Source organism: Pleurodeles waltl, chromosome 11 (assembly GCF_031143425.1).
Source record: "Pleurodeles waltl isolate 20211129_DDA chromosome 11, aPleWal1.hap1.20221129, whole genome shotgun sequence".
In the NCBI taxonomy this organism is placed as follows: Eukaryota; Metazoa; Chordata; class Amphibia; order Caudata; family Salamandridae; genus Pleurodeles; species Pleurodeles waltl.
This window is the reverse complement of record NC_090450.1, coordinates 506,174,495-506,189,443: the sequence shown is the minus strand read 5'-3', so window position 1 is coordinate 506,189,443 and position 14,949 is coordinate 506,174,495. Positions and strand designations below refer to the sequence as shown.

The following is a 14,949-nucleotide window of genomic DNA, read 5'->3' as shown; positions in this document are numbered from 1 at the left end:
TCTCACGTTAAAGAAAGTCAGGTCTAGTATTGTCAAGCTTAGCCATTATTCACTAATGCACATTTAATTTCACATTATACTGTGCAAATATTAGTTACCATGCATATAACGTCAGTTCCATTGATTCATTTTAAACTTCATGTTACAGATAATACAAACCAAATAGAATCATTAAAATATTTACTTGAAAATGATGGAGAACTACATTTCTCAACGTTAATGTTAGACTTTTCATCCTTGGCGTGGTCTCCCTTATCTTTTTGCCTCTGTTCCCCAGGTTATTGATATGTGCTGGACTATGATTTTGCTGCTTTTATTACTCTGGGCACTTTACCACTGCTAACCAGTGCTAAAGTGCAAGTGCTCCTGTTTAAAATGTGTATGTAATTGGTTCTCCACGATTGGCATATTTGTTTTACTGATAAGTCCCTAGTAAAGTGCACTAGAGGTGCCCAGGGCCTGTAAATCAAATGTTACTAGTGGGCCTGCAGCACTGGTTGTGCCACCCACAAGTAACCCTGTAATCATGTCTCAGACCTGCCACTGCAGTGTCTGTGTGTGTATTTTTACACTGTAAATTCGACATGGCAAGTGTACCCACTTGCCAGGCCTAAACCTTCCCTTTTCTTACATGTAAGGCACCCCTAAGGTAGGCCCTAGGTAGCCCAAAGGGCAGGGTGCAGTGTATGGATAAGGTAGGACATACAGTAATGTGGTTTATATGTCCTGACAGTGAAATACTGCCAATTTCATTTTCCATTGTTTCAAGGCCTGTCTCTCTCATAGGATAATATGGGGGCTACCTTTAAATATGATTAAAGTGTAGATTCCCCTAGAGAGTCGATGGACATTTGGAGTTTGGGGTCCCTGAACTCACAATTTAGAAATACATCTTTTAGTAAAGTTGGTTTTGAGATTGTGTGTTTGAAAATGACACTTTTAGAAAGTGAGCATTTTCTTGCTTAAACCATTCTGTGACTCTGCCTTGTTTGTGGATTTCCTGTCTGGGTCAGTTTGACAGTTGGGTTGTTTTTCACCTCACACTAGACAGTGACACAAAGGGAGCTGGGGTGTAGCCTGCATTTCCTAATTAGCCATCTCTGCTAGGAGGGAGGGGTGGGGTGGTCACTCTCATCTGAAAGGACTGTGCCTGCCTCTGACAATGCAGACTCCAACCCCCTGGTGTGTGTCAGAGGCCTTGCCTTGGCAAGGCAGGATTTCACAAGTAGGTGTGAGTCCCCTTTGAAGAAAGGTGACTTCAAAGACTAAAATGGGTATAAGAAGGGCACCCAAATCTACAGACTTTAGAAAAACTTCTGGAACCAAGAGGAACCTCTGCCTGGAGAAGAGCGGAATAGCTGAGGAAGAAGAGCTGCCCTGCCTGTGACTGCTTTGTGGAGCTATCCTGCAGTTGCTGCTTCTGCCAGAGTAAGAGGGCAAAGACTGGACTTTGTGTGCCTTCCATCTTGAGAAGAAATCTCCAAGGGCTTGATCTAGAGCTTGCCTCCTGTTGTTTGAAGTCTCAGGGACAGCAAAGACTTCTCTCTGCCAGCACCTGGAGTCTCTGGAGAGACCCCTACTCTGCCCTGTGGTGCAGATCCAGTTCCTGGGACCCTGAAAGGAGAAGCTGGCAGCCTAAAGACAAGAAAATCCACGCACAGAGCGGGGAAAAGATTGACGCAAATCCGATCTGCGGCTGAAAAAACGACGCGCAACCGGCTCCACAGCTGAGAAACGACGCTCGCAGGAAACGTGACCGAAAAATCGACGCACGGAGCAGGAGAAACGACGCGCAGCATCGCTGACGGAGGCTGGGAGATCACAACCTGCGCTGTGGGATTTTCAGATAATCGTGCGGCTGGATGTTTGACTCAAGTTCCGCCGTGCGGAATTATTTTTGATGCACACCAGCCCGTGTGGGGTTATTTTTGACACACAGCAGGTACATTTTCACTCTAGCAGCGTTAGTGTGTTTTTTAAACTACTTAAAGACTCTTTTTGATTTTTAATTGATAACTTGACTTGTGTATGGTGGAGTTTTGTCGTTTTGGTCTTGTTTTGTTTAGATAAATATTTCCTATTTTTCTAAACTGGTGTTGTGTCATTTTGTAGTGTTTTCATTAAGTTACTGTGTGTGTTGGTACAAATTCTTTACACCTAGCACTCTGAAGTTAAGCCTACTGCTCTGCCAAGCTACCAAGGGGGTAACTGAGGGTGATTCTCGTTTACCCTGACTAGAGTGAGGGTCCTTGCCTGAACAGGGGGTAACCTGACTGTCAACCAAAGATCCCATTTCTAACAGTTAACTATAAACATTAGTACACATGTTACATAAACTGTTATTGTCTCTAGTACAAATACATTCAAATAACATGGGGATGGTTAAAACTTCATCCAATGCTTATGTTTCTTTAACAAGATTAGAGGCACTCGAGATACATTTACTCTAATACTACAGTAAATTCACTTCAGTATTGAAGAGCATTACTTTACTTTAGCAGTGAAGCACTACTTGATAGTAAAGCACTACTTTACTTTAATATAAAATTAAACCACACGTTATAGGATATCTTGGCCATGTGGAAGCGTAGCTCTTATAATCAAGATTAACAATGAAATGTTTGCGAATTAATGCATAATAATGCCGCATAGAAAATGTATTGCTGTAGTTTACTAAACGTGCGTCCAAAATGTGCCCACGGGGAGTGGCCGTCAATATACACGATGACTAATGAAGTTGACTAAAATGAAATAATGACGTATTAATGTATGATTTTGTATTAGCATTAAGGGTTACATGTTAATGTTTTGCTAATTAATCACTAGGCCTTAGTTAGCATGAGTCGAGGCCTAGCTGCCCGGTTTCATATTAAATGTGTTTTTCTAACAGGCAGAGTGCTGACTTGCTGAAGGACAATGCAGTCATATTTTTCCAGAAGCCTAGAGGATGTATGTAACCTTAGTGAATCCGTTCTCATGAAACTCGACTTGCTCAAGGAGACATTTTTGCTGAATGCAACAGTGTAGACTTGTAACAGGTACAAGGTCGCCTAAACTGGTTTAAACAATGGAACTACTGACTGGGTTTGTAAAAGGACCACGAGAACATGAAATCATACCGGACATTCTACCGGTTGGAAACATCGATCACAGAAGCCAATAAACTACTTGAGAACTGTTATGAGGTGACCATCTTGATGGTCCGACTGGTAAATTATTGGATGGAGATATTGGAGTGCCAAATTTGTCCAATAAGAAATTAGGGGACTGTACGACAGAAAAAGGATAAAACCCTATGACACAAGGAAAGGGTGTGCCATTGTGAGCCATTTTTGCTATAACGTAGCCACTATGTCACTCTGCCTAAAGACTTTGCTGTCTTATTCTTAAAATCATCTTTACCTTATTCCTGTCTTGCCCATTCTACACTTCTCCTCCTTATGAGGGAAGTGCCCCTTATTCCCCGTCTTGCTGAACTTTGCTGAGTTTCCCGGCTGATGGCGAATCAACTGATGTCCTGAGGACGAAGATTAACTCTGTATGCTAACCCATTACGGAGGGTAGCTATATGATGATGAAATTGTAATTGTCTGTTTGCCTTTCCTTTCTAGGTATCAACTGCTTCTTTTGACAGAGACCATAGCTAGATGTTTTCTAAATTTGTGTTGCGAAATTGTTTTGCATGAAGCCCAACATGCTAATGCTAATTCGGGGTTAGTTAAGGAATTCACTAAACTGACGCAAATAGACAAATGACGGTGATTAACTCATGTTGACGTCGTGCTATGTTCTAATGTTTATGATTCTGGCTCTGCTGAAATCTTATTCGAGTTGCCATATTATAACCGTATTGATGTGTTTCATGGTATTGAGATTAATAAACTTGCTAGTAGATTGTAATCAATAGGGAATAAATATCAAAATCCTACAAAATCTGGTGTGGTTATTCATGACTGAAAGGTCATGGTGTGCTTCAAATTTTTCTTAATGTCATTGATTAGTTTGTTTGATTTGCTATTGTGATTATTGACGAGGTTATTGATCTATTGTTTGACATGTTATGTAGCTATCTCGTCGTAAGGTGTCTTCAATCAGGGTCAAAAGATTCATCGGCCTAAAAATGAGTTCCATAGTGAATAAATTAACTAGATTGGGACACGTCAGCAGTCACAAATAGATCAATAATTGTGATGCCTGGGGTTACGGCAAATCTCCGCTGCACCACATCAAACTGATTCACTAATAAGTATTATTTATTCATTTACAAGCAAAATTATATGCAAAAATGTGATGGGAAGGTTCACACTTTTCAAAATGTGGATTTATTTCTAAAAGACAAAGCAATATGCAGGACTCTAGTGCATCTAGCATATCAGTTTGTCTTTTTGCTCCAATGGTGTGGACTCTTTAGGCATCACATAACAGTGCTTCAATTGAGGCCACCTGTTGTCCATACTACTGTTTGCTGCACTTGTGCTGCTCGTACAAATCAACCTTAGGATAGCAATTTCATTTTAAATTCTTTCACATTTACAAAGCTTTTAAAAAAAAACAAATGGTCTTTTTTATGTGTATAGACTTAATTAAATTGAAATTGAAATAATCATTCCTGCTCAACCTATCTACATTAATCCCAGACATATTCTTGTATGGATAAGTCTTGCCGATAGTACAGTACAGTGCACAAGAGGCACCAACTGTATGTGGTGATTTAAGAGAATCAGGGTCTGTCTTATTTGAATGGTGAACTGATAAACTTGTATAGCCTTGTGAGTGATACCTTTAAAATCCAATTTTGACTAGGGAAGTTACAAAGATGACATCTAGAGTGTGTTGTTTAGTACTGGTCTAGAATCCATATGTAACACACCTCACTTATTTTCCTGGGTGAACGAAGACAATCTAGTGGTCATAGGTCCTGTAGAAGGTGGGTTAGAGAACTTGCAACCCACCGACAGTGCATTGACCAATACTAGTCGGAGATCCCAGATCAAGACTCAACAATGGAAGATTGAATGAGAAGTGGTCTCCCTGTTGGGCTATTGAAAAACATCTCTTTGGCAGTCCTGTGAAAACTGTGTGTTTTCAGTGTGTATGCAAGTGTTTCAGATAGGGATGGTGTTTCAAGTGGGGTGTTGCTTTTTAATGTTTTTAGATTTAATTTCTGTTCTATGTTATTAGTGGGATTCATGTACTTATTGTTGGTCTTTTTAAATGATTATGTAAAAAAGTAAAGATCAGTAAATAATGGAAAAATGTTAAAAAAGAAAAAACATGTAAAATGAAATTACACTATGAACAAAGAAAAAAAATCTTAGTAGAAATACCTTTGGGTCAGTGTCTATGTGGGATTAATTCCATTTATTAATGAAGATAGCTTGAGCAGAAATGGGTTATTTTAATTGTGATGTTTTGATTTCTCTGTATTTCCAAACCGAAAATAATGTTCTAGGGGTGCCCTCTTTGTTACTGAATCCACTAATAATATTGAATTTCTAAACATACACTGACACCCTGAGTAGGCTTTGCAGACCCCCACGGGTCCTTGGGCTACAGTTTAAGAACCGCTGCTCTATAGCACAAGCACATAGTTCACCATGGATCAGGGTATAGGGACTGTAAGCCCGGCGACTGAAACTCTAGCGCCAAAAGTTAAATGGTGCTTATTTACTCCAATGATCCAAATAGGAGGCTAGTTATGAATACAGTAAATGTCAATACCAAGATTGAAAAAAGTTTCCTAAAAAACTCATGTTTTTTTATTCATAATTATATGATCCTGCTAACGCGTCCGTCTATGTCAATTTATACACATCAGGACTCGTTTTAGGTCTATGAACCTTTGGACCCAGTGGTGAGTCTCCGTAAGACGAGATTACCAAGCATCAAATATATTTCATAATAACCATTTATGATCCTTCGGTGCATTCACTAGTTCTCAGACTCAAATAACCACACCTTGAAGGATGATTTTGTGAATTTATTCCCTATTGATTATAATCTAATAATAAACGTATTAATCTCAAAACCAAGAAGCATAAGAGCATAATCACAAAGTGGCGACTACGATAAACTTTCAACCATGCGATGATCAGAATCATAGGATAGATACGTTAGCAAAGAATAGATCATAGTGCATAATAAACCATAGAATAACAGTTCAGCATAGCTATATGTCAGTCACGTCAGTTCTATCCGTCAAATGAATACCTCATCTAACCTCAAATTAGCATTAGCATGTTGGGCTTCATGCAAAACAATTTAGAACATCAATTTGGAAAACATCTAACTAAGATACCTAATTAAACATACAGCAGTTGGTACCTAGAAAGAAAGACAAATAGATTCCGTTAGCATTAATAATTACCCTCCTCGAGATAGGTCAGCATACAGGATCAGTCTTCGTCTTCAGGACATCAGTTAGTTTACCGTCAACCTATCTAAATTAAAACGGGGACACCCTCCTCGTATGGAGGAAAGCGTAATAGGGCAGTCTATGGGCTAGGATGATTTTGTCTAAGTCTCAAATCACCAAATAGAGTGACAGAGTTTCTGGATGCAATCGATATCATTCCCTACCTAATGTGTCTCGTCTCTCGTGTCATGAGTGTTTATCCCTTTTTCATAATACATTCCCCCAAAATTCTATTGGTTAATAACTACACCCCACTATTGGTAACCAATCAAATTACACATTAAGTAATGCATTTTTCATTTCTCAATATTAACTTGTCTTCCAATTGGTCTTCATAATCAGCATTTTCGTAGGTGGTATGTCCGGGGTTACTTCACCATCTTGGCACACGTCTCAAGTCAAAAGTTCTCTTCCCCTCGTCTCATTGTCCTTGGAAGTGTCCATTAATGTTTCGAAGCACATAACTTTATACTAAAACTGTTAGCATGCGGATGAGAAAATTCCTTCATGTTTCAAACTAATACAGAAAGAACAATAGCTGGGTCATGGTCGTTTGCAAGTCCGCACACAGAAGAAGCAGAAAAATACGCTTTTAAATGAGAGTTACACAGCTAGTTCGCGACTCATGCTAACTTAAGACATACGAGTTCTAATGAATACAATTTCTGATCATAATAATACATATAATTGGAAGATTTTTATTAATTCAGCATTAGTGTTCATAAATGAGTAAATCTTTACGTTTATTAATACATTTAATTTATTAATTATTAATATTGCTTTGTCAATTGTAAGCATTTCACGTCTATAATATATGATATTAAAACTACGCTCTCTCAGTCCCTCCTCTGATGACGCTCGTCATCACACAATTCTTGATCTTCAATTTTTCACTTTACGCATAATGCGCATTTCAACATCTTGCCCTTTATGTGAACTTTCCCATATTTCATTGAATATTTTCTCTCTTTCACTTTCTTCATTCCATCTGGCTCTTTTGGACAGGTTTCTTTTAATTTTGTCATTAATTTTGCATGCTCCCCATAATCCTAATAAACAAATTAAGACAATTAGTAGGCCTAGCATAATTTTTACAAGAACTCCATTCCAAATGTTGGTAAACCATTTTCCTACCTGGGCAATTCCTTTTCCAAATTTCTCCCAAACACCTGGTTCTTTTAGATCCTTCAAATCTGTACTATCTCTAGTCAGATTAGTAAGCATGCTTCTAATTTTCTTACTGTTATCAGGTATATAAGAACAGCAGTGACGTTCATTAAGCATTTTGCACACACCTCCATTCTTTGCTAAAAGAATGTCTAAAGCAAGCGGATTTGGAAGAGTCATAGCTCTTTCTGCAGCAAGTTCAGTATCCATCAATAATATTGCTCCTGTAAAATTTGTCAGCATGTTATCCACAATAGTAGACAACTTTTGAATTTTCATAGAATTTAAGATAACCCCAACTGATGGGATTATTGCTCCGAATATGTCACCAATGACAGCAGCCACTGATTCTCGTTTCTGTCTAGAATGTTGTATTTCAGAAGATTTAGGTATTTGTTTTAAGTCATCAATCTGGTATATCTTTGGGAAAACTATTCCCAAATAACATGTCCCATACCATCCCTTTGGAAGACGGTAATAAGCATTTAACCCACAGATGTAATAGATTCCAGGAATCGCTGGGTCTTGTCCATTTAACATGAAGGTCCATTTACTCTGAAACAAAAACACATGTCTACATTCACTCGTACCCACAAACAAATTGTCTTGATCGGATTTTGGTCTGTATATACATAGCCTACCTACGTGTAATGCATCTATAGCTAATTTGCCTTGTGTTTTAATTGCAGTATAAGCGTAATCATTTGCATAAGTGCGTTTTTCTAAGCCTTTCTCCAACTTCTCCTTTAATGCTTTGCGTCTATCATCTGTGTGATCTAAAAAGCTTTTCTCCACAGGAGACAGTAAGCATGTTAATTTGTTGCGGTGTGCATAAGCAGTTCCAAATGTTAGTGTCGGCTCAAAAAATCCCCTAACTAGTTTATTATCGTGTACTTTAGCTAGCTTATTCAAAAATTCAATTACAGGCACAAAAGAAAACACAACATCCAGATTTGAATAAAAGTATTGTACATGCTCTTGATTATAAAATCTTGTTAGTAGCAAGCTGCAGCTAATCCCATAAGTAAGAGGGAGGCTATGATAAGTAACCCCCTCCTGCACAGATGAAGGAATTTTAGTGCACACATAACAATCTTTCGTATCCATAGTTTCCACATATTCATTTAATAAGCGATAGAAAACATTAGTAGAAAGTTCCCCTTTTGTATCAGTTCCCTCATGTAGATGTCTAGCATCCTGTTCAAATTTATCCCATGGTGATAGTTTATTAGTTGTAGTGGTAGTCTCAGGTTTTAAAGTTGCATTATCAGCTTCACTCTCTCTCCATGGCATTCCCACGATCACACCAACAATCATTATTGCGCATACAATACCTATCATAAGTCCTAACAACCACACACTTTACTTCCTTTGTTACTATAAGTCATGTTTGTATAGAATCAGAATAGTAGATCGACAATCAACTTAAGATGGCAAACTCTTTCTGCGTATTTACAGCGTCTTCTCTCACTCCAGGACCCTTTCCGTCAGTTCAGGTTAGCAGCTTGTCATAATTCTGTTTTCTTGATGTCAAATCCAGGTCTAATTGTCTCTTTTCGGTAGATTAATAAAGTCTCTTTCCTTTTAATAAATTTTCCAAGATTTTCTGTTGTTGTTTTCCTTCAGGTACCGTAGTATTGGCCTGGCACTTCTCGATCAAAACAAAATGCCAAGAATTCTTGTTGCCATTCAGAGGTTGTAGCATATGCCCATTCAGGACCTGTGTACCTTCGGTTTGCTATTCTCTTTCTTTTTAATCTTCGTTCACCTTGCTGTTCCCCTTCACTCAGATCATCTGCCTGTGAAGTATCGCTTTCTTCTATTATTGTCTCGTTTGTTAATTCTCTTATTCTAAAGGGTGACTTTTCCGGCCATGTATCACCTCTATGCGTCTTGTTTCGGCATTTTCCTTCAGGACGCTGGACAGCACCCTCCTCTTGTGATATGGTGTTTTCTCCTGATAAGCCTGGAACTTGATTAGAAGATTCTGATTCGTTCTGATTTAAATTTACCACTTCTCCGTCTCTCTCGCCTTCCTGTTCGATACTGTATTCAGGTTCTGAATTGTATTCGTCTGCTTCTGGGAGAACCTCTCCTTGCCTTTGTTCTCCTGCTGCCTCCACTGAGATTGGCACTCCGTCACCTCTCTCGAATTCTCTGATAGTGTGAGGGACACGGCTGTTCTCAGCGGGCTCTCCTGTAGTCTCAGATCTTTCTTGATTGATCTCTGACTCTGAGACTTCTCCCCTCGAAGTTGCTGTACCGGAATTTTCAAGTTCCTCTTCAACAGGACACGTTACCTTTTTTGTATGGCTGGCATGTATCCAGTTGGGAACCCCGGCACACTTCACAGCAGTAGTGGTCGTCAATATCACTTGATATGGTCCTTTCCAACGTGGCTCAAGACACGATTTTCTTACGTGTTTCTTGACAACCACCCAATCTCCAGCTTGCAAGGAGTGTCCTGGTTCGCCGATTGGTGGTAACGTGTTAGCTTCCACCTGGTGAGAGAAAGAGCGTATCACGTCAGCTAAACTTTTGCAGTAATCCAACACCATATCATCTGTAATATTCACTAGGGCATTTGCAGGTACCACTGGTAACCTCATTGCTCTACCCATGAGGATTTCATGGGGGGACAGTCCTGTTTTCTTATCTGGTGTGTTTCTCATGGACATCAATACTAGTGGTAATGCATCTGGCCACTTCATGTTTGTTGCTGCACACATTTTCGCTATTCTTGATTTTATGGTACCATTCATCTGCTCAACTAGTCCTGATGCTTCAGGGCGATAGCTACAGTGTAACCTCTGCTCGATGTTGAGTGCTGCACACAGAAGCTTGATCACCTCATTGTCGAAGTGTCTTCCCCTATCTGATTCTATAGAAACCGGGAACCCGAATCGTGGTATTAATTCCCTCAGTAATAGTTTTGCAACTGTGAGACTGTCATTTCTACGTGTAGGGTATGCCTCAATCCAATGACTGAAAACACACACAATCACCAACACGTACTTCAATCCTCCACAAACAGGCATTTCAATGAAATCCATTTGTATTCGATTAAATGGACCTCCAGCTCTTCCAATGTGGCTCAAATTTACCACTGTTCCTTTTCCAGCATTCATCTGTTGACAGATGATGCACCTGTGACAAGTAATTTCTGCGGCATGTCTGAATTTTGGATTAAACCAATCAATTTTAAACAATCTGATCATGGCGTCTCTTCCTAAATGTGCTTGCCCATGATATAATCGGGCAAATTGTGAGAGAAGACTATTAGGTAAGACCAAATTTCCATCATCTGAGACCCATATATCATCTGCTCTTTGTACACATTGCATTTTCTGCCAGGAACGTTTTTCTTCTTTGTTAGCTCGGTTTTGTAGTGTCTTTAACTCATCTAAGGTATCAACCACTTGTAATGCTAGATTCAAAGTTGTGTCATTTTCAGGCTGAGGTAGCAATTCCCACTGCTCTTTGAATGATATACAATTCAATGCACAAAATCTGGCAACCTGATCTGCATAACCATTCCCCATTGACACAAAGTCTTGTGATCTGGTGTGAGCACTGCACTTTACCACGGCGATTTCAAGAGGTAACTGAATTGCATGTAACAAATCTCTTATTTGTTCTCCATTTTTTACTGGTGATCCGGAGGAAGTCATAAAACCCCTTTGAGACCAGATCTGACCAAAATCATGTACAATTCCGAATCCGTACCTGCTGTCAGTATAGATTGTAACTTTCAAATTCACAGCAGCATGGCAGGCCTTTGTAAGAGCTATTAATTCTGCCACTTGTGCAGAGAATACCTTTTCAAGCCAAGAGGCCTCAACTATGCCAGATATTGTACATACTGCATAGCCGGCTCTCAATGTCCCTGTTGAATCTCTTAAACAGGACCCATCCACGAACATAATGCAATCGTTTTCTTTTAATTGGGTGTCCTGTATGTCTGGGCGAGGTTTGGTACAGAGGTCAGTCACCTCAAGACAATCATGCTCAAATTCTTCCCCCTCTTTGATTTCTGTATTCTCATTGGGAAGTAGAGTTGCCGGGTTCAGTATTGTGCATCTTTTCAGTGTAACATTTGGTGACCCCAAAATAATCGTCTCATATTTGGTAAGTCGTGCATTTGTCATGTGTTGTGTTTTCGTTCTTGTCAACAGGATTTCAACAGAATGTGGGACTAATACTGTCAAAGGGTATCCCATGACTATGCCTTCACATTGGGAAAGGCTTTGACCAACTGCTGCAACTGCTCGCAAACAACCCGGTAGGGCTGCTGCGACAGGGTCCAAAGTAGCTGAAAAATATGCTACAGGGCGATTTGCATCTCCGTGGACCTGTGTTAAAACAGACAAAGAACAAGCATCACGTTCATGACAAAACAACAGAAAAGGTTTCTCATAATCAGGCATTCCTAATGCAGGGGCCCTGCACATGCATTCCTTCAGCTCTAAGAATGACTCAAGTTCTTCTTTTGTCAAAGTGATTGTATATGGTTCATCTTTGACATCTTTCCCTGTTAATTTTATTAGGGGCTTTGCAATGATTGAGAAATTGGGTATCCATTGACGGCAATAACCCACCATTCCCAAAAACATCCTGACATCTCTTTTTGTTGTTGGGGGGTTCATTTGTATGACAGCTGTTATTCTTTCCTCTGATATCCTTCGGGATCCTTTCTCAATTAGATGTCCCAAATATTTTACTTCTTTCTGACAGTATTGCAGTTTCTTGGGTGCCACCTTATGCCTGTTTTTTCCCAAATGGTTCAACAATGCAATAGTATCATATTTACAACGGTCTCTGGTTTTGGATGCATTCAACAAGTCATCAATGTACTGCACAAGAGTTGAATTAAAAGGCAGCACAAGAGGTTCCAAATCCTTCTTTAATATCTGATTAAAGATGGATGGTGACTCAGAAAATCCTTGAGGGATTCTGCACCAACTGTACACCTTATCCAGGAATTTGAAACTGAACAAAAATTGGCTGTCCTCATGCAGCGGTATTGAGAAAAATGCTTGTGATAGGTCTACTACGGTAAACCATTCAGCATCGCAAGGAACTTGGAACATTATTACCGCTGGGTTAGGTACCACAGGGCAACATTTTATCACAATTTCGTTTATTTTTCTCAAATCTTGCACAATTCGAACTTTCCCACAGGGCTTTCTTAAACCCATAATAGGTGAGTTACACGGACTGCTCAAAACTTCTTTCAAAACTCCTTGCCTGAGAAAATCTGCAATTATCTGTGTCACTTCAATGAGTACGTCTTGAATCATGTGATAATGTGGTACTTGTGGGAATACTGCATTTGGTCTTATCTGCACCTTGGTTTAACTCCTTTAATTAATCCAACCTCTTTTCCTGTCAAGTCCCACACTCTCTCTGTTACGGACCCTTGTAGGTCAGCAGGTAAGTCGATTAGAGTGAACACTGGGAATAAAGTAATTAGAGGGTAATCTTCGCTCGTCTCCCCTCCTTCTATGAGCTGGCCCTCATCTCCTTCATCATCACTGTTTGTCTGAACTTCTATTCCATCATTGGAACAGGTAATTGAACATTTAGTTTCACATAGTAAGTCCCTTCCCAGTAGGGATACTGGACTTGAGTCGCATACGACAAACCTATGCAGGCCTTGGAAATTTCCGATTTCAACCTGTACTGGGTCAGTAATTGGATTTGTCAAATACTGATTAGCCACACCAACCACTCGTATAGTGCGTCCCGATAAGGGTAATCTCAGTACTTCCACACTGCGGACTGTAGAGCGTGTAGCTCCAGTATCAACCAAAAATTAAACTTTATAGCCCATTACTTTTCCCTCTACATATGGGCCTCTCTGATCTACTTCTAATGAGGCTGCAAGCCTACACTCTTCACTGTCTGAACTGTCATCTGACCATTCTTCATTCATCTCATTTTCACCTCGTAATGGGAATTGTTGCACAGTATTGTTTTGACTCGTTACCTGACCTGCGACCTGCTGAGGAAGCGTCACCTGTTGCTGACCCATCAGGGCTAGGGGTAACTGCATTTGCTGTCTAGGCACCATAGGAATCTGCTGTTGCATCGATTGCATGGGCACAGTTTGAAAACGTGGCATTTGCATTTGCTGCATGGGTTGCACCCCTGACATTTGCACCAAATTATTCTGATAGTTCTGATTCTGTTGTCTCATTCTTGGACCTCGTGGATTCTGCTGCGCACCGACACTCATGCCCTGCTGAACTGTACCATCATGCACCATATTTGGACAATCCCGCTTCCAATGTCCCATGCCCCCGCATGCATGACATGGTGACATCCTCTTCACTACTTGCCCGTCATTTTGGACAACAACATTATTCATGTCCACACTACGATTCACAAAACCTCGGCCTCCACCTCTCGGCTGTACCTGAAACCCACCGTTCATTTGCGGTTGCTGATGCATTATCTGCTGAACACCATTTCCCTGAATTCCAGCTTGTGCAGCTCTTATCTGCATCACCATCATTTTCTCTTTCAGCTTTTTCTGTTTTAACTCAATTTCATCACTACAGTATTTGGCATAGTGCAACACCTCATCAATCGGTTTAGCTTGCCAACAAATCAAATGGTTCTTAATCATCTGACCAACCTCTGGTCTCAACCCTTCAACAAACCTGAACACTAGATGATTCATGTCTTTCGGCTCGATCGTCTTAGTACCACTGTAATGTTTAAATGCTTTTAACAATCTCTCATAATAGGCATGTATTGATTCCTTAACTTCTTGCGAAGTCCGGTCTATTTTCTGCCAATCGGTCACCTTCGGTGACACTTTTTGTTTCAAAAATTCAATGACTTTATGATAATATTTCATCACCTCTTCAGAAGGTGCTCCAGTCGCCTTATCCCTTGCCGGTTCCTTTGTGGGCCAATCTACCCCTCTTTTGCACTCAAGCCACAAATCCGGTGGAACAATAATCTCAAACAAAGTATTTAAGTCTTCCCAAAGACATTTTGCAAGCTTCACAAATCCATCTGTCTGTTGATACCACTCGATCGGTTTTTCTCTCAACCTTGGGTAATCATTCGTAAAGGACAAAATATCTCCCCTGGACCAAGGCACATGGACTAAAACACCACCAGCTGTTTCTCTCATGGGCAGGATTTTTACTGAATCTAGATTGGATGTAGTCGTTGTTTCAATAGACCCTGGGCTGTCCTTCTTCCCTTTGTCTTTTTTCTTTGCCCATCGATTTTCCCATTTTTCTAATGCTCCCCAGATGTGCGCACTCTGCAGCAATTCTTTCAGGTGTGTCTTCATACCTGCGGATCTCATGTGTTCAAAATCTTTCGTGTCAAAATCTAATCTGTAACTC

General features: G+C 40.1%; 1 protein-coding gene across 4 annotated transcripts in view; it reads left to right on the top strand.

Annotated features, from left to right (window-relative positions):
* LOC138265821 (uncharacterized) overlaps nt 1-14,949 on the top strand; it is a 284,844-nt gene that overhangs the window by 211,462 nt on the left and 58,433 nt on the right. The window contains exon 4 of one of the 4 annotated variants that reach the window (XM_069213890.1): nt 2,891-3,919. The exons of the other annotated variants lie outside the window; for them this stretch is intronic. Coding sequence (XP_069069991.1) covers nt 2,891-2,902 — 12 coding nt within the window. The 3' untranslated portion in view covers nt 2,903-3,919. Of the gene's footprint in view, nt 1-2,890; nt 3,920-14,949 lie in introns of those variants that run through there. 4 annotated transcript variants of the gene reach the window in all.